At 38.3% G+C, this 24241-nt stretch overlaps 1 protein-coding gene across 4 annotated transcripts in view; it reads left to right on the forward strand.

The window, feature by feature from the left end:
- Window positions 1-24241, forward strand: part of SLC9A9 (solute carrier family 9 member A9) — a 703780-nt gene that overhangs the window by 592233 nt on the left and 87306 nt on the right. For all 4 annotated transcript variants that reach the window (XM_043595208.1, XM_043595207.1, XM_043595209.1 and 1 more), the window contains one exon: window positions 8835-8914. In XM_043595208.1, coding sequence (XP_043451143.1) covers window positions 8835-8914 — 80 coding nt within the window. The remainder of the gene's footprint in view (window positions 1-8834; window positions 8915-24241) is intronic.

Consider the following 24241-nt stretch of genomic DNA (forward strand, 5'->3'; position numbering starts at 1 on the left):
TTGTTTGCCAATTCCCAGAAAACCATAACCTGGAATACCCCTAAAATCTGAAAGCGCTCATTTGAGGAAGAATAAAAGGATTTGTTCTTCTGCAATTGATACTTATTTCTCATGGTCATCTAGAGTTGTAAGGGCTGGAAATATAAGTAGGTTCAAGAGGAGAAGAGTTAATTAGCAGATGCTGGTATCATCTCATCTTTAAATAAAAATTAATTTTTCCCTGTGAATTCTCAAATCTAATATCCTAATTAACATATAGGAAACAGAATAAATATTCATGTATATATGAAAAGTATATATGAAAAAATTAATTTTCCCCTGTGAATATTTTCAAATGTCCTAAGAAACTTATAGAAAACAGAATAAATATTTCCATGTGTGTATATACACACACACACACACACACACACACACCCCAGATTTAACAATTAACATTTTTCCAAACTTGCTCCTATACTGTTGGAATTGACCTCATAAGAATATAAATTCCATACTGTACCTCCACAAATATTTCAGAAATAGAATACTAAGCTCTATAAAATTGACCTGACCCAGATGAGGGGTTTTTATGTTGCATTGTAACTAGTAGAATTTTGAGAAAAATAAAAGGGATTTTTCACAGCAAATATCCTAGGTTTTCCCTTGGTAATACTGACTTTATTTGGGTTATAATTACTTTTGTTTTATACATCCAAAAGTGTATTTCCTCCAACTAATTTTTACTGCATAGGACTAAATTCCATATATTTCTCATACCTATACATTTAATCATTGCATATTCTAGAAAGCAGGAATGATAATGAGAAAGAGGAAGTGGAAGAAGATGGCAACTACCATTTAGTGAGCACTTTTTATATATTAGGTGCCATGTGTATACCCACTTTCCTTTACCGTGGCCAATCAAAACACCTGTTACTACCCCTAGTTTATAAATTACGAAATTGAAATTCAAAGAATTAAAAGAACTTTCCCAAGACTACCACCACAACAACAAATTCCAGACACTTCAGCAACACCCAAACTCTAGTCCCTAGTTCCTTGATTCAGTGAGATGGCAGCTCTCTGCTTGGACTGTTCTCAGCGTGGACTCTACCTTCTTGCACTGCAATGGGAATAGGGCCTGCAGGCAGGGTCCAGGAGAATATAGGCTCACCTCATCCATTGTCCTTCTCTTGAGAATCACAGGCTTTTGCTGCCTGTCATCTAATACCAAAATTCTAACATATTCTTATGAAACCAGTTATTCTATGATTGTCAGCCATTACATATTTTAGAAGTAGGTTTATAAGGGAATACATTGTTTTGTTTTATTTTCAAATATATAATACTATATATTCCAATCACAAGTCTCAATATGAGACTCTTATCTTTGCTTTGGTGTTTGTGGTTTGGGACACCATCACTAGGGGACATTATGAGTAAGATACTCCAAGGTGCATTTTCCATTATGATGTGTGTACATGGATGTAAGTGTGTGTGTGTGTGTGTGTGTGTGTGTGTGTGTACATGCATATAAAAGAGCATACCAACTAAATTGCGATATAAATCAGGCATTAGTTAAGAATACTATGAAGTATAGTGAAATGATGTGAATCTCCTCCTGCCTGTAAATTGGTCCATCATTTTATGCCTTATATTCAGTCCTAAATCCCTAACATGGTATACTAGATCTAGGATAAGTTTTGATATAGTCTTAAGGGGGAAATATATCTTCTATACCCCAAATATGTTACCTTTGTGAATGCACTTTGTAAACTACAGAGTTGTGACGTATCATCTTATTATCTCTTCCCAATTCCCACTCCAATGCCTTTTACGCTGGGAACTGATGATTCTAGTATATAGTTGTATTAGCTTTCTATTGATGCATAACAAATTATCCCAAAAATTAGTGGCTTAAAACAGCAAATATTTATTATCTCACAGTTTCTATGGGTCAGGAATTTGAAAGCAACTTAGCTGAATGTTTCTAACTTGAGGTCTCTCATGAAGTTGCAATCAGAATGTCAGCTAGAACTACAGTCATCTGCAGGTTTCACTGGGGCTGGGGGATCTACTTCCATGATGGCAGAAGGCCACCAGTTTACTGCTGACTATCATCAAGAAGACTCATTTCCTTACCACATGTATCTCTCCCTCCATAGAGCTACTTGAGTGTCCTCACAATATGGCCCCTGACTTCCCTCACATGGTCTAACACCAGATAGCAAGGAGGAAGCCACAATGTCTTTTTATGACCTAGTCTTAGATATGGCACACCATCACTTCTGCTCCATTCTAATGATTAAAAATGAGTCACTAAGTACAATCCACATTGAGTAGGAAGGGAAATCAATCTCCATCTTTTAAAGGAAAAAGTGCCAAAGAATTTATGGGTATATATTTTTAAACCACTGCAATATTATATTTATCTGGACCAAATAATTTATTTTCCCCCGGATTAACTTGGATGTCCTATACAGAAAGGCTATTTGAACAAGCCCTTTCTTTGTAGCTAAACCATGAGTGTAGCCCATCTGGTAGTTTATCTTTGTCTACATGTCACCGTAACAGTTTTATCCATCCTTGACTAGCTCTTTCCTTCATTTTTTCTTCCCTAAGCATGTATTTTCTGACTATACCTTCTAGAGAATATTTATGAATTCATCACGGCATGGGGATGGTGAGAAGATTTGTATAAAGTAGTTTCTATGTGGAGGCTAAGAATTAATGATATACATTTTAAAATGTAAATTTGGAAAAATTTCCTATTGACCTTCAATTGTATTATGCTCCTTCCTCAAAATCCAGAATTTTTTCTCCTTAGGGGCACAGAATCTGGCCCTCTCCTTGGAAATTAGAAAATCAAGGCAATAAACTTGAAATTATTACATAAATACATTTCAAATTGTGGGGAAATGGCAGATCAAAAGTACTGCTATCAAATTTTATTCAAAGGTACAACTTGTAAAAATGCTCTGGAACCCATAAGGAGCTCTACGGGCTTGTTATGATAATTATTTGTCTTTATTATAATTCTGTGCAACTTCCACTGACATTAATATTGGATATGAAATCTCAAAAAATAGAAAGGAAAATCTCTGTCTCCTAATCCATGGAATCCCCCTGAAATGAGGAGCAATCCCACATGATTATCCCAGAGCAGAGTTCATCCAGTTCACTTAACAAAGGCCCCACATTTGAATATTGATAGAGGAATGTATTTGCATTTGCTTAGTTCTTTTTCATTAAGGTTAATATAACAAACAGTCCCTTCTTGCTTCACTGTCTGGATTTCACAGATTTCTGGCCTGAGCCTTTTGTTTTCTCCCAGAGGTCTAAATAAGCATAAAACAAAGAACACCTTCACAATTTTCCTACTGCTTCCTCTCTGGGGTGGTGCTAAGGGTGAGGGCATCACTTAAAAGGTAAGGACTCACTCCCTTCTGTGCTCAGTCACTTCCCAACCTCTGGTTTATTCCTTTGTCTAAGGAGGAAAAAGAAAGATATTTAATGTCCCAGTCGCTTTTACCTTTTCCCAGAAATAGAAGATAATAAAGGAACCAGAAATTGCACATATATCAAGCACTCTGCTTCTTAGAAGTATCAAGGGCAAATAAAAGTTAGGATTCAATGCTCTTGAATCTCTGGTTTCCATTTACAACCGTGAAACATGAGGCTCAGAGTTGATAAGTGTATTGTTATTAAATGGTAAATGGTAGAGAGTCAGAACTCAAATCTTGGTTTTCAGTTTCTGTATCCTCTGTGTGTTCCAACATGCACACCACTTCCCCTCTGAGACAAGGAACTCAGAAGAAAAGAAATACTGCTAGTGATAAAGAAAATACCATCAAATTCCAGATTCTACTTCTAATGACTGGTCACATCCATTGTCCTTGGGTGTCAGTTGATCTCTGCTTCAGAGTAATCTAGGTAAATTAATGCTACCTGCTGTCCTCTGCCCATCTGGACCCTCCCAGAGGCTTACCCTCGGTGCTGCCTCATCAGATACCTTTCCTGTTCCAGGGTGACTGCAAAGGCTGGCCTTCCCTGGGCACATTTATCTTCAACCCCCAGTGAACAAGCAGAGCACAGAGTAGACTAACTCATTTATTTCTACTCATTTATTGATGGCCTTTCATAACCGAGTTATTAAGTCATCAATAACTTCAGAAAAATAAATGAATGGATCCAGAACTGGGCCAACAGATATTTAAGATATCCACTGAAAATTTTATCTATGATCAGCAGAAAAGTCAATGCTGGGTCATCAGTGGCATTTCCCTCACCTGGGAAAATATGGTCTATGTTTTATTCTAATTAGAACCCAGTCAGCTTCTTTACAAACTAGTAAAATAAATAACATCTCCAATCTCTCAAGTAAAATAAAGTTGAAAAAAATTTACATTTGTTAACATTTTCCAAAGTGCTACCTAATATGTGCTGCTCTTATCAACTGTCAAAAAAAATCTCTGAAAGTCTTGCCAGAAATAGAGTATAAGATATTTCACTAGTGCTTGTGAGTTCTAGTATATTCCCCTCAGGAAATAAAATAAAAAGGATAGGGAAGGAGGAAAGAAAGCCAGAAAAGGTTTTTCTAAGACCTTGAAAAACCCTTGAAACCAGTATCTAGGAGTCTAGAGAAATTCCTAACAATGATGTTAAGTTTCTATAGGGACACTTTCAAAGCCTTCAGCACTTTACCCAGCTGATGGGAGCCATGCATTTTCATTATGTTTGGGGATGTAGGTAGCAGCTCTGTCTTAACTTACATGATCACCCCAGAATCCTGACCTCATCGCCCTATTCACATATTCTTTTTTTTTTTAATGTTTATTTATTTTTGAGAGACAGAAGGACAGAGTGCAAGCCAGAAGGGGCAGAGAGAGAGAGGGAGACACAGAATCTGAAGCAGGCTCTAGGCTCTGAGCTGTCAGCACGGAGCCTGATGCAGGACTCGAACCTACAAATTGTGAAATCATGACCTGAGCCAAAGTCAGATGCTTAACTGACTGAGCCACCCAGGTGCCCCCCCTATTCAAATATTCTTTTGCCCTAGTTTACTCCCCACTTATAACTTGGGGCCTCACCTGGATGAGAGGAATCTTGGCTGTTGAGAGGTCCCAAGTGTGTTTGGAAGCCTTTCTGTGCCCCAGTTGCCTCAGTTTCCTCATCAGTAGAATAGGAATGATAATAGAACATACTTCAGCTGCTATAATAATTAAAAGAGTTAATCTATGAAGAGCACTTAGAATACTGTCTGGCACATGGTAAGTTTTCAAGAAGTATCAGCTGTGATTGTTGTTGTTGTCATTTATATATAAATATAATATTTTCGATATGATTAGGACCTTGGAGACCAGCCAATCCAATTTCTTCAATTAGTTTTTCAGGCTAGGAAGCTGCAGCCCAATAACTTATTTAATGTTTGTACTTTCTAAAGCTTAAAGACTAAGTGAGATACTGGCAAAAAGAACATCACCTTTGGAGTCCAGCAGTCCTACAATCAAATTCCAGATCTGTTGCTTGCGCTTGCTGTGTGACTTTGGGCTCATCTCTTCCCTTCTCTGGGCTTCTCTAGGTCCTCACCTATACAATAGGTGTAAACACAACTACCCTGATAGATAGAGTGTTTTGAAAGCTGAAAACTAATGACTAAAAAAAAAGTTAATGACTGAATAATGGGGCTAGCATGCTGCCAAGGAATTAATGAGCATTCAGTGTCGTTGTTGCAAACGTCATTCAGTGGGACTGCTGCAGAGAGGGTGCTAGAGGCTGGGAGAGCTCACCACCACACAGACCACCTATACTTAAAAACGAACAGTCAAACCCAAACTGTGATTTGCTTACACTAATTTCTATCAGTTTTCTTCAATGACTATCTTGTCATCAGTAGATGTTAGAGCTAACAAAAATTTCCTGTGCCTGCTGATGGATAAGATTTTGTAAGTCCTTTATTGTTCTTAAAGAAAAGGAAAATGGAGAGATAGACAGACAGATAGACAACTCTCTACTGTTGGCCCCCAGTTTTTCTAACTAGTTTGCTTTAGGGTGAGTAGTTTTACTCTGCCAGCTGAACTCCAAAAGCTATGCCTGTTGGAGAAATGGTGACTCAGAAACAGTTTGCAGATGTTACAAAATAATAAAGAAAACACTATGTGCAGCTGTGATTTTGCAAATCTGACACCTTTGTTGAGATAGAAACGGCTATAGAAAGACTCAGGGGAAGGACAGAAATTAAATTGACATTGGTTTCCTTTTGAGGGGGATATGATGAATAAAGTCTAACTCTAGATAACAAGGCATGGAACTCAGGTTTATAAGAAAACAGATTTTTTAAACCTAATGTCCCTGAAAAGGTCATAGATGTCTCACCGTGGGGCTTGGGAATGATGAATGGGTTCTACGGTTCCAAGTTTGAGAAACACTTCCCTCTTGAAGATTTTACAATGCTCATTTATAAATGAAAGCCTCTGAGAAGTCCGTATATAAGAGACCTTTCCAACACTATCAGACCTGTCTTTTCCTAAACAATTAACATAAAATTTCCATCAGCACCATGTAGGACAGTGGCATTCTAGGGAACACCATTCAAGAATTTATACAAGGTTTGCTGCCAGATTGGGTTTTAATTTTATTGTGAGTCTTTGCTTCAACCATTTTAGACAAAAGATATGAACTAGAAATGGACCACATTTTGCTTTCTTGTATTCCCATTTTATTTGTGGGGGTGGAACTATAGCATCTGCTGCTACACATGTTTCAGAGAGCAGAACACAGCTCTTTATCATTCACTATCAGTGGAACTGTCTGGGAATGGGGAGAAAAGTAAATAAAATAAATGAAAGCAAATCTACTTGGGTTCATCTATGGGCTGGCTTTGGAACAGCCCGTGGGTTGCAATTGTCTTCCACACATCATCATTTCTTGAGAATGTTCACATCGTTACTGGACTGTGAACAAATGTTACAATTTGGGGATTAAAACTGTGGGTCCAAACAAAGCAATGGAACAAAGCAATAAAGTCCATGTCAAGATATATAAATGCTTTTATTGATGGAGAAAGTTACAACAGATTGAAGCCTAGAAATAAATCTCTTTTCTTAATATGCAAAATCGGATACACAAAAGCAGTAAAAATGCCACTGAATCTCCTTCCTACCACACTGCAATATTCATTATCATCTGTCTCTAAGGTTCACATTTTTTACCTTCTTTCCTTTTTCTCACACTTCATCCTCTAGTCTCACATAAACACCCATCAAATGCTTTTCTCTTCTTTTTTTCTTTTTTGTTGTTTAGTTTTTATTTCATAATCATAAACTTACCTCTGCAATTGAGCTAGACTTGGAGGAGAGTAAGGAAAGTATGGAACTCATGAACTTCAGTGAGAGCACAAAGATTATAGGATATTTTGAGCAAATGGGGGTAAAGGGGGGCCCTCCTGAGCCTCAGAAGGAATAGTCTGGTAGTTAAGATAAAACACAAGTCAAATTTATTTGTCCATAGTCAGCAATGGTGATCTTGCTGGTCTTGCCGTTCCTGAACCCAAAGCAATCCATACTTCCACAATATTCATGCCTTCTTTCACTTTGCCAAAGACCACATGCCGAACATCCAACCACTCAGTCTTGGCAGTGCAGATGAAAAACTGGGAACTGTTTGTGTTGGGTCCAGCATTTGCCATGGACAAAATGCCAGGACCCATGTGCTTCAGGATGAAATTCTCATCATCAAATTTCTCCCCATAGATGGACTTGCCATTATGGATTATGAAGTCAGGTCACCTGGCACATAAGTCCTGAAAGAATCCTGTAGAAGCAGGAACATTTATAACCAAATCCTTTCTCCCCAATTCCTTTCTCCCCAGAGCATGCAAGTTTTCTACTGTCTTTGGAACTTTGTCTGTAAACAACTAGGAGATGTTAATGTCGACGGCAATGTCGAAGAACTTGGTGGGGTTGACCATGGCTGTCTGAAAGGCCAAATGCTTTCCCTTTTTAATTCCTTATCTTCTTCCCTCCCACTTTGACCATTTTGAGAAAAAAAAAAAAAATAGACAAGCACATTCGATTATTACAGGCTTTCTATAAGGAATATGTACTTCAAAACTCTTAAAATCAAAATAGAAAGATATCAAAAATTAACCATAGCATTTGGTAATGATCAAAAAGAAAATGAATGAAAACTAGCTTAACAATTATTAGATTGTTATCATCCCTTTAGACTTGACCTTTGGTAAGTCATAAATAAATACCATCCAAATTTGACAGAAGTAAACTGGAAAAATCACACAACAGCATTCTGACAGAAATATCACTTTTATTGATGTCAAAAAAGTGGCATTTCTTAGATGTTTAATAAAGTAGGGATTACGAGGAAAAGTAAATGTTGAATTATGCCACAAGAGTCTCATCCACACGGCAAGATCTATGAGCTCATTTGCTTGGCAGCTGTTTCACCATTTAGATAAAAACGCCTACAGCCCAGGGGCCCCTGGGTGGCTCAGTTGGTTGAGTATCTGACTTCAGCTCAGGTCATGATCTCACGTTCCTGTGTTCAAGCCCCGCATCAGAATCTGTGTTGACAGCTCAGATCGTGGAGCTTGCTTTCGATTCTGTGTCTCACTCTCTCTCTGCCCCTCCCCTGCTTGTGCTCTCTCAAAAAATAAAATTAAAAATATTTTTAAAAAATGCTCACAACCCAGAAAAAAAAAATTTAATGTGATTAAATTTGTTTGACATGTATTTTTATAGTGAAAATATATGAATATATTCTATATTAATGTTGATCATATATGTCAATATTTTATATTGATTATTTATCCAATACCTTTTTCTATTGTCTTTCTCCAGGAAGCAAATAACTTGGATAAAAACACAACCAAAACAGAGAGTGCTTGGCTCTTCAGAATGTGGTACAGCTTTGACCACAAGTATCCTTTGATAATGATGATCTCCCAGATCCTGCTGCCTGCGAGACATTAACTTCAAGCACTTAGTCATTGAGATATATGTTCCTGCTCTTCAAGAAACACAGAAAGGTAAAGTGAATTCACGACCAAATTTATCTAAAAGTGAAAAGCTGAATTAGTCTATACTTAAGTGTTACAAAGAGCTGAAGTGAAATCTCTGAGTCAAACGAATTTAGTGTATTCGTGGCAACCTAATATTTCCCTAAATGCCAGATGATAAAATCGTATAGTCCTGAGGACTGATCTGTTGAACTAATTTTACTGTTCTTCCCTTTGCAAAGATCTTACTTCTTGTCAGTTGGCCAGGGTAACAACAAAAATCCTTCACCCTTCTCCCAGAAACCCATTTGTGTGCTCTTGTTTCATGAGGCAAAAACATGGGGTGGGGCAGGGGGCAAAGAGAACGAGTGGTCTGAGAGGAAGAATGAGTCTGATCACCACATTATAAAATAATGGAAAAGTTTGTTTTCCAGGCAGATTTGAGTAAGCTTTTCTTCATGAAGGCCAATTTTAACATTCTACCAATCAGTGTAAGCATAGTGGCTCCGATACACCTTGCCTTGTGACTGACAGGGCTGAGAAGTGAGGCCTGAAGGGCTTTGCCATTGTGAATTGCAGTAAGTGGTCCATCTCTAATCCCAAGCAAAAGCACCACGGAAGAAAGGAAAGAACTGCGCTGAAAATTGAATGTGTTGGGTCTTTGTGGTTAGTTTTCCACAGTCACAAATCCTTCTCCTTTCAGGGAGAAAATGTCAGTCACTGGGTGATTTTAAAGTGCCTAAGCAATGATTAAAACCACAACAGATCAGTGGGAGAGAAGGAAGAATTAAGAACAGCCAAAAGAAATTCAAAGAGTAAGGTGCAGAAGAGGTAAAATGGAAATGGGAGAGGAGGCAAGAGAAATACAGGAAATTCACAGCAGGGAGGGAAGGAAGGCAAATTGGAGGAATGGCTATGTAAGAAAAAAAATTATGTAAGAATGAAGAGAAGCCAATTGAAGATTGCAGATATAAGCAAAAGTAAAACAGGTGAGATTTTAAAAAGCAATTCTGCAAAAGTAGAACATTCCAAGAATTACAAAATGGACATGTGCAAAGTAGAGGTTTTTTGAGCCTACAGTTTTGTTTTCCCACAGCCCTTCTCTCTTGGGACAGATACCTTGCCTTGATCAATCTTGAGCCTTTATGGACAGTGTAGGTTTCCACCACTTGAAAAGCACTCGTCTTGGCCATTAACTTCCTCTTGGAGGTTCTGGAATCTCATTAACTACGTAAAGCCTTCCTGGTCTCTCTAAGGCAAGCTGGTTCTTAGCAAGTTATGCGGGTTTATGTTCCAGGTTGATTTCTCATCTGGAAATAAGGTTTTCCCCTGCCATTGCTTACAGTATCTGATAACCAAATTTTTAGGAAGTTATAAAAATTTGACTAAAGAATACACAAAAGGCTGCTTGATTATGAAACGTATAAAGTAAGAAAATGTCTTTTTGGGTTCCTGAACCCAATTTTCAAGTCATGCCTCTGACTCACTGGCTACAGATTGGAGGTTCCCATGACCTCCTCCTTGGGTTCAACTAATTTGCTGGAGTGGCTCATGGAACTTAGAGAAACATTTTACTAGCTAGTAAGTATCACCAGTTTATTATAAAAGGATAAGAGATGCAGAGGGCAAGGTATGTGGGAAAGGTTACCTAGCTTTCATGCCCTCTCAAAGTGCACCACTTTCCCCAAATACCCACATGTTCACCAACCCAGAAGCTCTCTGAACCCTGTCCTTTGGGTGTTTATGGAGGCTTCATTATATAGGCATGACTGATCAAATCACTGGCCATTGGTGATTGAACTCCATCTCTAGCCCCTCTCCCCGCCCCTCAGAGGTGAAGGAGAGGGAAACTGAAATATCTAGCCCTCAGATCACAGATTGGTTCTCCTGGCAAGCAGCCCCCATCCTTATGTGGGGTCCAAATGCCACCTCATTAACATAACAAAGGATACCATTGTTGCTGTAATCACTTAGGAAATTCTTAAAGGCCAAAGACCACATATATAGATATATATATATGTCTTATTATAAATCATAATAACACAAAATGACAAATTGGAAATGAGATATAAGATGTTTTTGTTCAAATTCTGACAGTGCTGTGAGGAATGCTTTATAATGAAGAAAAGGAGTAAAGTGGGAAAAATAACTTGGAGACCAGAAATGAAAGCAGAGACTCACCCAAAATTTTAGCTTAGAGCAGTGACACTAAATTCAGATGACGTCACAGTTTTTATCTCACTTTTCACCAGGGGTTTATTTCCATATGATTGCGGACAGACTTGCAAAAACTGAAAGCAGATTTACCCTGTCAGTAGCATCTCTTCTCATGGTAATATGTCCTCCTGTGCATTCATTCTACAAATTGCAGTGCTACCACCACTGCACAAATGTATTTTCACTTAGACAACAAAGTTTTTATACCCTACTTACGCTCTGAATTCATACCCAGAGAGTAGCAAACCAACCAGTTTCCACCTCGTGACCTCTTGAGACATCTGTATTTCCGAAACAAATCATCCACCTGGCATTTATGTTTTTTTCTGCTTTTCACCTAGAACACGGGTGATGTGCCCTTTAAATCTCATAGGTAGGCTGTGCCAGCCACCATCAGTGTAGGGATGATCCCCCACCCCAGGGTCAAGTGGCCTGGCCTAGGCCAAAAAGAATTGTTGACAGGCTGAAAGAAACTGACTATGCCATTTAGAGTTGCTCGAGTTTCATTTCAGTAAAATTGCATCATGCAAATTAGGCATCATAAAGAATTACTGATAAAAGGAAAAGAAGAATAAATAAGCCTTCATATGCACCTGTATCAGGACTCTCCAGAGAGACAGAAACAGAACCGATAGGAGTATACACACATGTGTGCACACACACACACATGCATAGATATATATGTACATACACATACATATAAATATATACAAACATATACATACACACATACACATACACACACACACACACATATACATAGATTTATGTCAAGGAATTGGCTAATGTGAATATGGGGGATGCAAGTCTAAAATTTGTAGGGCAGGCTCTCAGTCTGGAAACTCTCGGGTGGGAGCTAATGGTGTGGTCTTGAGGCAGAATTCTTTGTTCCTTAAGGAAGCCTCAGTTTTGCTCTTATGGTCATCCAACTGTCTACATGAGGCTCACTCACATTACTGAGGATTATCTCCTTAAAGTCAACTGATCGGTGACTGAGATAGTGACCCATACCCACTGAATAATTGGGTAGTAGAAAAACCAATTTTGGGGTAGTAAATAAAACCAAGCATCACAGTACTCAATTCACATTCAATTTATACCCATAATTCAGACCCTAGAAAGACCCTCTTAATGTACTATTGGTATCAGTAAAACAAGCCCCAGTTGCTCATAGTTTTGTTTTCTTTTTTTACTTTTTCATAGCATAATTCATACACATATACATTTCCATAACATTTTCCCAAAAAAACTACAGGGGAATAAAAATAATAAAAATTAACATTGAGTGAGGACAAATAATGGCCAAACACTGTGTTGGGTGCCTTACATTTATAATACCATTCCACCTCCACGGCTCTGTAGGAGGTTGGAAGGGTCTAGAGAGTATGGTGCAAACCAAATGGATTGCTGATTGTGTTGGCCTTCACTGAAACAACCTGGGCTCCTTTGTTCAAGAGCGTTATTGGAAGCCTATGGTGCCAAAATTGATGGGTAATTAAGATTTCCTTGTGATTCAAGGTGGGCAGCAATTCTGAATCACGCAGTGCAAAGGAGAGTTTGAGAAGGGGGAGATGAAAAAGGAAACGATGTTACTGACCACAGATGATTTGCCAGTGGGTACATTATTTCATTTAATCCTCCTAACCACCCATTTCATTTTATTTCATTCTTACAACCACCCTTTTGGAGGTGGAAGAAACAAAGTCTCAGAGAACTTAAAAAAACTTTGTTAAGCTTCCATAGGTAGTGTTGGTTCCATGATTCAAGCCCAGATCTCTCACCGTCAGGTCCATCAATATACTTACATGAACTTTCTCATTGACAACTCTGTATCCATTATATCCCTCACTTTACATGTAAAACCCCATCTAAATATGTTCATTAAGTCACTCTTAAAGTGATGAATACATGATGTAGTACAGAGCTCACATCTCAAATACCTGTTGAAGATACATGCGATGATAAAGTTAGGAATCTTGATTGGTCACCCTAAGAACAGCACCATAAAGGAGTCCCCCGGTTTCTGGGTCAGGTCTTCAACTTTTCAGGGGCAGAACGTTAAATATGCCAAAAACTCCAAGAATGGTTTAGGTTCATAGAAATGGTCTCCGTCATCCCTTATTTGTTTCATTCTTCACCGTAACACTTATCACCCACCATCTGACACAGTATGTATTTTATTCATTTGTTTCAATAGTCTCCTCCAACCAGGTTATGTGCTTTCTTGAAACAGGTATTTGGGTCTGTTCTTACTCACTAGTGTGTTCTCAGGGCATAGAACAGTGCCTAGCACATAGTGGACACTCAGTAAATATTTGTGGAATGAATGAATAAATGAATGAATGAATAAAGCAAGCAAGCAAGCAGTATTTTCTATTCAGGGCATCTTCATTCTAGACAGACATTGATGTAGCAGGAAAATCCAAATAATTATTATTTTTTTAATATTTATTTATTTTTGAGAGAGAGACAGAGACAGAGTGTGAGTGGGGGAGGAGTAGAGAGAAAGGGAGACACAGAATCCAAAGCAGGCTCCAGGCTCCAAGCTGTCAGCACAGAGCCCGACATGGGGTTCAAACCCATGGACCACAAGATCATGACGTGAGCCAAAGTCAGACACTTAACCAACTGAGCCACCCAGGTGCCCCCAAATAGTTATTTGTAGGTTGCTAACTGAGTTTGAAACCAGGGCAAGGCAGAATAGATAATTTTGGGTTTTCACCCAGACTGCCATTTGGTATCCAAACAACATCTACACCCCCAAGACTCAGTGTCCCTCTCCCCAAGCAGGGACAGCCACCACAGCAGACATGGATCTCTGTTTCCTCACTGACCTCCTTCCTATCGTTGGTTCATCCTTCCTTAGGCTTAATTAGTACACCTCATCTGCTACATGCAAGCCTGGATCAAGCTTAGAACCCACTCTCTGTCTGGGTGACTTTGAATACATCTTATCTCACCTATTGTGTGTGGATTTTAGTATTAGATTACAGAGCTCAAAATTTTAGAGCCATCTATCATCCTCACTAACAATCTCTTATAACAAGGAGGTTAGAAACAGAAAGTAATACCCCCTTATTCATATCGTTAAGGCATCGGGTAAAATGATTTGCTCAGATCCACAGTGTTACAGCCGGAGTGGGAATCTTAGGTTGCCTTATTCATAGGTGACTAATGATCCTGTTCAACTGTCTGCTTCCTACAGTCTCTTTCCATTCTATCATTTATCATGTCTCTCCTTAAGAGATATGTGTATTTTAGCGCTTAAGCATGTGTATATATTAGTTTTACAATTGTGAATGACACAGGATAAGAATGACCTTTTCCAAAGTAAAAAGGGCAGCCAAAATCATTTTTAGCACTTCCTGTATATCGACATCAGCTGAAAATAAGGAGTTATTATGTGGTTGCCAACCTTTTACATAAATGTAAGAAAGTGCAAAGATAATAATGGATTGGCAAGTTGACACAGTAACAGAATGACAGAAAACAACATGGATGGAGACTTCCTTCCCATCACTGGTTTGGAATGAAGAGTGCACTGAGGTATTACCAACAAAATGAAAGGCCCACGGCAGACGTGTGGAAGCTGCAGCTCTTGAGTTTCCCATTAAAGAGTCTGGCAAGAGAAGTGGCAGATACCAGACCCCCTCCTCTACTGAAGTGTGACAGGCTGGGGCTGCATTCCAGGAAAGTAAAGGCAAACCTCAGGATCATCCAAAATGACACTTGGAACCAAGTATTTAATGGATTTAAATGTAATTGCATTATAGTCTTAACAAAAAAAAGGAGGGAGAAAAAAACCCTTCCCCTCCTAAAACCTGACAGGATTCATTATATCCCACACAGTCGTACTTATTTTCAATCGTAGGTATGAATATTGTGAGCAGCAATTTCCATTTTAAATGATGATCACTGCATTGCAGTTTTACTTATTCTGACTAGCAGCAGCATCCATGAATTATTTATTGGGGTAGTACTGTGGCCTTGTGAATGACTTGAGTTTACTTCACAAAAAATTCTCAGAGGAGCAAGGAATGTTAGCTCTATGATCCCCATTTTATAAATGAGGCAACAGAGCCCAAAGGAGAGAAAAAGCATATCCAAGGTTACTGACGGACTTGGAGCCAGCATTCATAATCAACAAAGAGCAGGCTGTGTCCACCTAAGGAATCCAAGGGTCCTGGCTCTGGTGGTCCATCCACTGAGTTTTGGTAGCATAAATATATGTGTGACATTATTGTTTGCAAGTGTGTCTGGCATACAATTGGCAGTTGTATATGATAGCCTCTTTGGTGGCTCATCAAAAGCTTCACTAGTTTGCAGGCAGAGGATATAAGGAAGATATCTTTCATTCCATTTTATTTAGTGCCTACTGTGCGCCAGGCAATATGCTAGGTTCTGAGGACCCTTTCAAATGGCAGGTGGTCCTTAGCATAGGAAAGAGAGACCCTGGCATCTCCAGAGTTTAATGGAGGAGTGGGGAAGGAGAGACCTCTCTGGAAAAGCCATAAATTAAAATTATTTATAACCCTAACTTTGCAAAATGGAAACAGGTGATTCCATAAGTGGTTTCAGAAAGCAGATTTTGAAATATTGGAAATATAAGTAATCAGCTTTCTAAAGACTCTCTCTGCATATGGTACACGGGACATTGTAACTGTTTGCCCCTGAGAAGCTGGATGTAGGGAGGAGCTAAGCTTGCACCAGGCAGCAGGGCAGCTACCACTCTTATCCAGGTGGGTAATTCATTGGGTATTCAGCTTGACTTTGGTCAACCTTGTCCTCATAGGTGCTGGTGTAGAAAGATCTTATAGATAGCCCTTGATATAGCACCTAAGTGAAATGAAATTAAAATTTACTAAAAAATAGATAAAAAATAAATAAATAAAAAACCACTAGGTTACTGGGCCCTGGTGTTCCCACAACTTGTTGGTAAGAACCAATGTAGGGGAATGTTAATGGTACCTGGATCGAAACACAGACTGTCTTTTGTTCAGGTCCTGACTTAGGGCTTCCATGATTTCTTATTCCATATAATGGGTATTCCCATTACTGTCCTCTATTTTGGCTAAATCTATGAGAAAAGTTGGTGAGTTATTAGTTTTGATTTTGGGTTTTTTTCTTTACTACTGGAAACTTTTTCATTTACCTCTCAGAGCCAAAACATGATTAAGACAGTTAAGTGGGTGCAGGTTTCTCAAGATTCTATAGCCTAAATACGTTGCAGTATTCCATAGTTGGACTAAAAACTCTTCTGGAGGCCTGAGAAGTGACTACAAGTATGACTTTGTGAATTGTTGCCCAAAAATGTTGGATCTCCCACCGTGAATGTGAAAAGTTATAGGTCCTGAGATGATAACTGAGCTTTCTACAATAATGTTAGGACTCTACAAGAATTTTGACATCCTTGATTTTTTTTTCCTTTTCTTCTATAAAAAATTTAAGAATATTCTATTAAATGAAAATGCTTTCCCATTTCATCTTTAAGCAAATGATATGAAAATCTGGATTTATGCATATAAAAAATCAGAAAGTGACTCCTCTTCTAGAATGAATTCATAAAGTAAATTCCTTTAAATCCCATTAAAAACAAATCTATTGAACACTTTCTCATTGCAAAGTACCCTGTTAGATTCTCCTCATTTCGCTGTTTATTCACTTACTTGTTACATGTTTACCAAGAGCCTACCATGACTCAGGCACTATCCTGGCACTAGGAACACAGCCACTGACAAATTCTCACAAAGCTTACATTCTACTCTGGCTCTGTTTTTAAATTTCTGATTTACAGATGTCTTTGCAGGAACATGACTGTGGTATAAAGAAAGATACACTTAGACATTCCACTCTTGGTTTTTATCAAATTGAGGAAAGTCTGGCTCACAGATCAGGATATATTGATTTGCTATTGTAACCTGTCTGCTTACTAGCTGTGTAAATTTGGGAAAGACTGGGCACCATCTCCGTGCCCAGTCTCTAAATTGCAAAATGGAAATACTGGAAGTTCCCGCCTCCAAGGATTGTTTTGGGAATTAAATGAGTTAACACAAAGCACTTAGATAAGTACTTAATAATGTTAGCTTCATTATATTATCACGACTACCTGTTGATGGCTACATTCCTTAAATGGAGACATCATGTAATTGCTTCATATTCACCATCATTTATTATCTCTGAGTGACCAAAGTATCCATTATTTTGTATGCTTGCAAGTTTCAGTTGCAACAGCCATATTTTACTACCATAGGAAAGTCTTCAGTTGCCACATAAACGAAAGCTTCCACTTACACTACAAATCATATAAAATTCTTCTTATTTGATCTTGAGTCAATGGATATAGTGGTGTTAGGCAGTTTCCTTGTGTCCTCTGTTCTGCACATGCAATTGCTTCATTTATGATTTTTCTAAGTTATAGTCCATCGTCCCATAGTTATTTTTCTGGAAATTACACCATAGATAACAATTTTGACTTGATAGAGAAGGGCAGCAATTTTGCTGTTCCACAATGAAAGCAATACAAGCCTTTGATGATAATTATTCCTCTTGTACCTTCTCATGATAAAGAAAATCTTTCAATTGCACCTTTCAGGTGGTGTTTTGTCATTAGCTATAAGATGTTATATTTGAAGATTTCTGGGTCAGCATTGAATCATTTTATTTGGAAAAAAAAAGAAGAAGGAAAAATGTTGAGACTGACAAAAATATATGTATTACCTTAATGTTGCCAGATTTGAATTTAGGTTTAATATTTCTTCCCTATGGGAAAGAGTATTTTGCTTAAATTTTCTTCAACTGTTACCTGCTCACTCCTTCTCAACTGTAGGAGCCAACGCATTTACAGGCTGCCAACACATTCATGAGCTACCAGAAACACATTATTAGCATGAGCCATTGCCACCAGCCTCACATATTCTCACCTGACAGGGAGACAGAGACCGGGTCTGTTCTGGGGACCACACTATTCAGCCCTTGTCTGCGTGTGAAGTTGTGATAGACACAACACAACGCATGTGGGCAGACATGGCCCTGCCTAATTAAAGTTCACTTCCCCAGGTAGATGATGATGACAGATTCTCGACGTACGTCAAATCAACTCATAAATAAAGGTGGGCAAAGAGATCAGTGTCCTGGTGGTTAGAGGATGAAGAGATTGTTGGAGAAACAAATACTGTTCTTTTAATCATGCGGCAAGGAGTCTGTGGGGAATTGGGATTTCCTAACATGAAATGAAACAATGGGAAGGGAGGAAGAGCATACTGGGCAAAGGGAATGCTGTGGAGAACCCGTGTAGGTGTGGCATGCGTAGCCGAAAGGAGCCTGAATAGATCTGCCTGCAAGGCACAGAATTGGAAGAAAGACGAGAAAGGAGGTAGTCTCCAGAGAACAGTGCTTTCAGCCTTTGAAGTAGAGGATGATACTCTTATACCCTACACTTTGTATTATCAGAATTCTCTCTTATTAGTATTAATTTTATACTTTTGTTTAACAAATCAGGTAGCTAACGGTAGAGCAATGTATCATAGGCTGAAGGGCCTTGAAGCTTCCTTTCTGTCACAAATCTGATTCATCTGTGTGACAGTCATTGATAGGGTACCTACACATTTAATGCTTCCAGAATTAGATTTGGTTTTAATATTTATTCCTCCTGAAAAAAAAATAAGTATTTTGTTTAAATATTCTTCCATTGTCTTAACTGAATTTAGTTTTAATGCTTCTTCTCTAAGAACTAATGTAAGTATGTCTTCGAGCTTCTTTTGAGGTCATGAAATAAGAAATGGTGAGATAGTAAGAAATACTGGTTGCCCTCAAGATACCAGCATCCTAATGAGGTGGAGACAGCAGCAATGAGTAAGAACTATATTAAAGTTATGAGCAAAGTGTTGTGGAAGCCAGCGGCTGGTATAGCCAACTAACCAGCTGTGGAGAATCAGGGAAGCCACACAGAGTAACTTTCGAACTGGGTGGGGGAAAAAAGTAAGACTATAAGGAGCTGGGCTGAGGGTGTGAGGCACTTCCTGGCAATGGAAGCAGCTCAGGCAAAGACACAAACAGGGTGTGAGGTGTTTGGAAAATGGTGAGAGTTTCAGTGTGACTGGATCAATGGGAAGCAAAACTGGAGAGTTACCGTGTGGACAGATGGGGCAGAACCACCTGTGTGATGGTCAAGAAAATGGATTTTATCCTATTGAGTGCAGGAAACCAATGCAGCACCTTAAACACAGAGTCACACAGTCCAATCTGTTATAATGAAGAGAACTCGTGGCCATCTGGAAAGTGGTGCAATGGGGAGAGCAGAAAAATTAAAATGATTCTGGATAGTTGCTAATGAAAACACCCACCAGTTTCCTATGTGGGTAAAAATGAGGACAGGAATGTTTTCATTCTTCTTTGAAAGATGCTTTGGAACACTGAGGATGTGTTTCAAAATACAAATGTATTTAAAGATAAACATTATTTCAGTAAGAGATTGGTTTTTAAGTTTCACTAACAAAAATGATCCAGTGGTATAATTGTTAGAGTCTACCAAAATATTTTCTGGTTTACTTTTTAAATTATTAACAAGCTATTGATTTGTATGTAAGGGGAAATAATAGACTGATTTCCTCTAACAAAGGCAAAAAAAAAAATCAAACAGGATTTAAATATGAGAGAGAGAAGTAGAGCAGGCAAAAGAAAAGTCATTTGGGAACACAAATTTTGATTTTCATACTTGGGGTACAATGCTGAGTAGCTGGCAGCCAGCAAAAAAGTCGATCAGGGGATTCTGCCCTTGAGCAGCCAAGTGGCTCATCAGAGGAAGCCATTTCAGTTGTTTGTTTATTCTCCAGAAGACCCAAGGGGTTTAACTTGAACGCTTACAGAACAGACAGTCTCTGCATTCTGCATTATGTCCATCAGCGTATTCTTTGTCAGCACCTCCAGCCCTATGTAGGCCAGGTCCACACGGTTTCCTTATTCAAATTGTCCACTGGTCATCAAAAAGGTAAATTAAAGAAGCCAAGGCAATCCAGTTTTAGATAAAAGTGCAAAGCAAAAAACAAAAAAACAAAAAAACAAAAAACATTTCCATTGTGGTAAGTGCAAGAAGTCTTGATTGGGCCTGCTTTGCCATCTGAAGACTGCCTCTCTACGCACTACCTAACCTTGTCCTCCACCAGTAGCAATCTTGCCATCTTGTCTTTCTTGAAGATGTGCCTTTGCTGGCTACTGTTAAGGTGACCAACTTTTTCTCTGGATTCCTGTTTTGGCACTGAAAGTCCTGCTTCCTGAGAAGCCCCTCCGTCCTAGGCACAATGGGACAGTTGGTCATCTCAGTACTTTCCCCCGGGGATTGTAAGAATTAACTCCATGCTGCAATGGTAATAAGATATGTGAATGCTGCACCTTAAAGAGGTTCCTGGAAGCATCTTGCATTTTCTATCAAGTTCTTTCAGCAATTTTTTTATTGTGGTGAAATACACACTACATAAAATGTGCCATTTTAACCATTTTTATTTATTTCTCTTTCTTATTGAAGTATAACTAACATACAGTGTTATATTCGTTTCAGGTGTATTATATAATGATTCAACAATTTGATATATTACTCAGTGCTCATCACGATAAGTGTACTCTTGATCCCATTTATCTATTTCCACCTATCCTCCCACCCACCTCCCCTCTGGCAACCACCAGTTTGTTAGTTTGTTCTATGTATTTAAGAGTCTGGTTTTTTTTTGTCTCTAAATGTTTCCTAATTTAAAAAGCCAACCCAGTCTTTCATCTCAGCTTCTCATATTTCAGTTACCAATCCATGGTCAGAAATGGGAGAATTTCTGACAGAAGTTTTTTGGGACAGCTACTTGCCAGTGGTAGCCAATGCTATGGGCTTTTAAATGTAGAAGCAGCAGGGGAGAGCTAACCTTTTTCCAAAGGAAACAGACACATCCTCAAACGATTACTTTTTATATTTCTTGAAACCATTTCCTTGGAATTTCTTGAAATCCACCAGTGTGTTGGGTTTCGCTGACCTGTTCACTGTAAACATGGCCAGAGCTTATTTCCAGCTTGTATGTATGTACAGGCTCCTAAGCAAGTCTACCTCTAATCATTTATTATGTGGTTAATACAAGGAACAGGAAAGAGGGTAACTGCTTCTCCCTTTCCTCACTGCTCTTTCCCAGAAAGCAAGCACCCCTCTCCCCACATCCTGCACTGGTGCCTAGTGCTGGGATTGCAGGTGCCAAGTGCTTTGCCTTTCCATCCCCTGCTTCACGTGGACACAGACCATGCTTGGAGCTCCCAAAAGCAGCGTGCCAGTGTCTGTCAGGAGGAGTGGTTGCCCCAGGCTAGCTGCATGCACTGAAGACTCCAGGTGCCAAAAGGAAGAGGGGACCCCAGTTCAGAAGCAGGTGCCCCACATTGAAACAGCTTCAGCAGCACAAGCTTAGAAAGCCTAGGTTTTAGCTTGACCAATTATTTTTCCGTTTTTTTTTTTTTTAATTATTAGATTGAAGTCTTCAGGCCTTCTCTGAACTAAAATGTTTAAAATATGAACATTATAATTGGTAATTGTACAAGCACTTTGCAAACATCAAGTGCTTCATAAAGTTGAAATGATACTAAATTCAATGACAGGTTTATAGGCCTGAAGGCCCTCAGACCCACTATGCAGATATAAACAATTTTATTACATTTTTATTATTTTTAAATTCTAGCTAACTTCCTATGATATTCAAGATTATGATGAGCACATAAGTCTCCTCTCAGTCTGCAGATATGTCTTATTAAGAAATCTTCCTCCCCAACTCCCTGGCACCCACAAATCCCTTGAAGATGACACACTGTGTAATCGATGTACCCCATGCCTCCATTAATTAGCCCATTAAGAATCTCTATCCTTTAAATTCCTAGAAGCAAACTCAATCATGAAGACATAGAAAAATTTGAACAAAACAGTTATTAGTAACAAAATTGAATCAGTAATCAAAAAACTCCCAACAAAGAAAAGTCCAGGACCAGATGGCTTCACAGGTGAATTCTACCAATTATTTAAAGAAGAATTAATACCTATTCTTCTCAAACTATTCCAATAAATACAAGAAGAAGGAAAACTTCTCAAATTCATTCTATGAGGTCAGCAATACCCTGATACCAGAACCAGAAAAAGACATTACAAAAAAAAAAGAAAACTACAGGACAATATCCTTGATGAATATAGGTGCAAAAATCCTCACCAAATATTAGCAATCAAATCCAACAATATATTAAAAGAATCGTTTGCCATGATCAAGAGGGATTTATTCTAGGGATGTAATGGTAGTTCAATATTTACAAATCAATCAGTGTGATACATCACATTAAAAAGAGGAAAGATGGGGTGCCTGGGTGGCTCAGGTCACGATCTCGCAGTCCGTGAGTTTGAGCCCCCGCGTCGGGCTCTGTGCTGACTGCTCAGAGCCTGGAGCCTGTTTCAGATTCTGTGTCTCCCTCTCTCTCTGACCCTCCCCCATTCATGCTCTGTCTCTCTCTGTCTCAAAAATAAATAAACGTTAAAAAAAATTTTTTTAATAAAAAAAAGAGGAAAGATAAAAACCATATGACCATCTCAGTAGATGCAGAAAAAACATTTGACAAAATGCAACATGATAAAAACTCTCAACAAAGTGCATTTAGAAGAAACAAATAACATAATAAAGGCCATGTATGAAAACCTCACAGCTAACATCATACTCAGTAGTGAAAAACTGAAAGCATTCCCTATAAGGTCAGGAACAAGACAAGGATGTCCACTCTCACCCCTTTTATTCAACATAGTACTGGAAGTCCTAGCCATAGCCATAAGACAAGAAATGGAAATAAAAGGCATCCAAATTGGTAAGAAATAAGTAAAACTGTCATTATTTGCAGATGACATGATACTGTATAGAGAATACTCTGAAGACTCCAACAAAAAACTATCAGAACTAATGAAGAATTCAGTAAAGTTGCAGGATACAAAATTAATATACAGAAATCTGTTGTGTTTATACACACTAATAATAAATAGTAGAAGGAAAAATTAAGAAAATAATTCCATTTACAATTGCACCAAAAAGAGTCACACATCTAGAAATAAATTTAGTCAAGGAGGTGAATTACCTATACTCTGAAAACTTTAAGACACTAATGATAGAAATTGAAGATGACACAAACAAATGGAAAGATACACCATGCTCATGGACCAGAGGAATTAATATTATTTAAATGTCCATATTACCCAAAGCAATCTATAGATTCAATGCAATCCCTATGAAAATACCAATAGCATTTTTCACAGAACTAGAACAAACAATCCTAAAATTTGTATGGAACCACAAAAGACCTCAAATATCCAAAGCAATCTTGAGAAAGAAGAACAAAGCTGGAGGTATATAATTTGGGATTAGAAGATGTTCTACAAAGCTGTGTAATAAACAATAGTATGGTACTGGCACAAAACTAGACACATAGATCAATGGAAAAGGATAGAGAGTCCAGAAACAAGCCCATGCCTGTATTGTCAATGAATCTATAACACCAGGGGTAAGAATATACAATGGGGAAAAGATTGCTTCTTCAATAAATGATGTTGGGAAAACATGGCAGCTCCATGCAAAAGAATGAAACAAGACCACTTTTTTACACCATATACAAAAATAAACTCAAAATGAATTAAAGCCCTAAATGTGAAACCTGAAACCATAAAATTCCTAACAGAAAACATAGGCAGTAATCTCTTGGATATTGGCCTTAGCAACATATTTATGGATACGTCTCCTCAGGCAAAGGAAACAAAAGCAAAAATAAACTATTGGGACTATATCAAAATGAAAAGCTTTTGCACAACAAAGAACTATCAACAAAACAAAAAAGCAACTTATGGAATGGAAGAAAATATTTGCAAATAATATATCCAATAAGGGGTTAATATTCAAAATATATAAAGAGCTTATACAACTCAACACCAAAAAAAAATCTAATTAAAAAATGAGCAGATGACCTGAATAGACATTTTTCCAAAGAACACAT

The sequence above is a fragment of the Prionailurus bengalensis genome, chromosome C2 (assembly GCF_016509475.1).
Source record: "Prionailurus bengalensis isolate Pbe53 chromosome C2, Fcat_Pben_1.1_paternal_pri, whole genome shotgun sequence".
Classification (NCBI taxonomy): domain Eukaryota; kingdom Metazoa; phylum Chordata; class Mammalia; order Carnivora; family Felidae; genus Prionailurus; species Prionailurus bengalensis.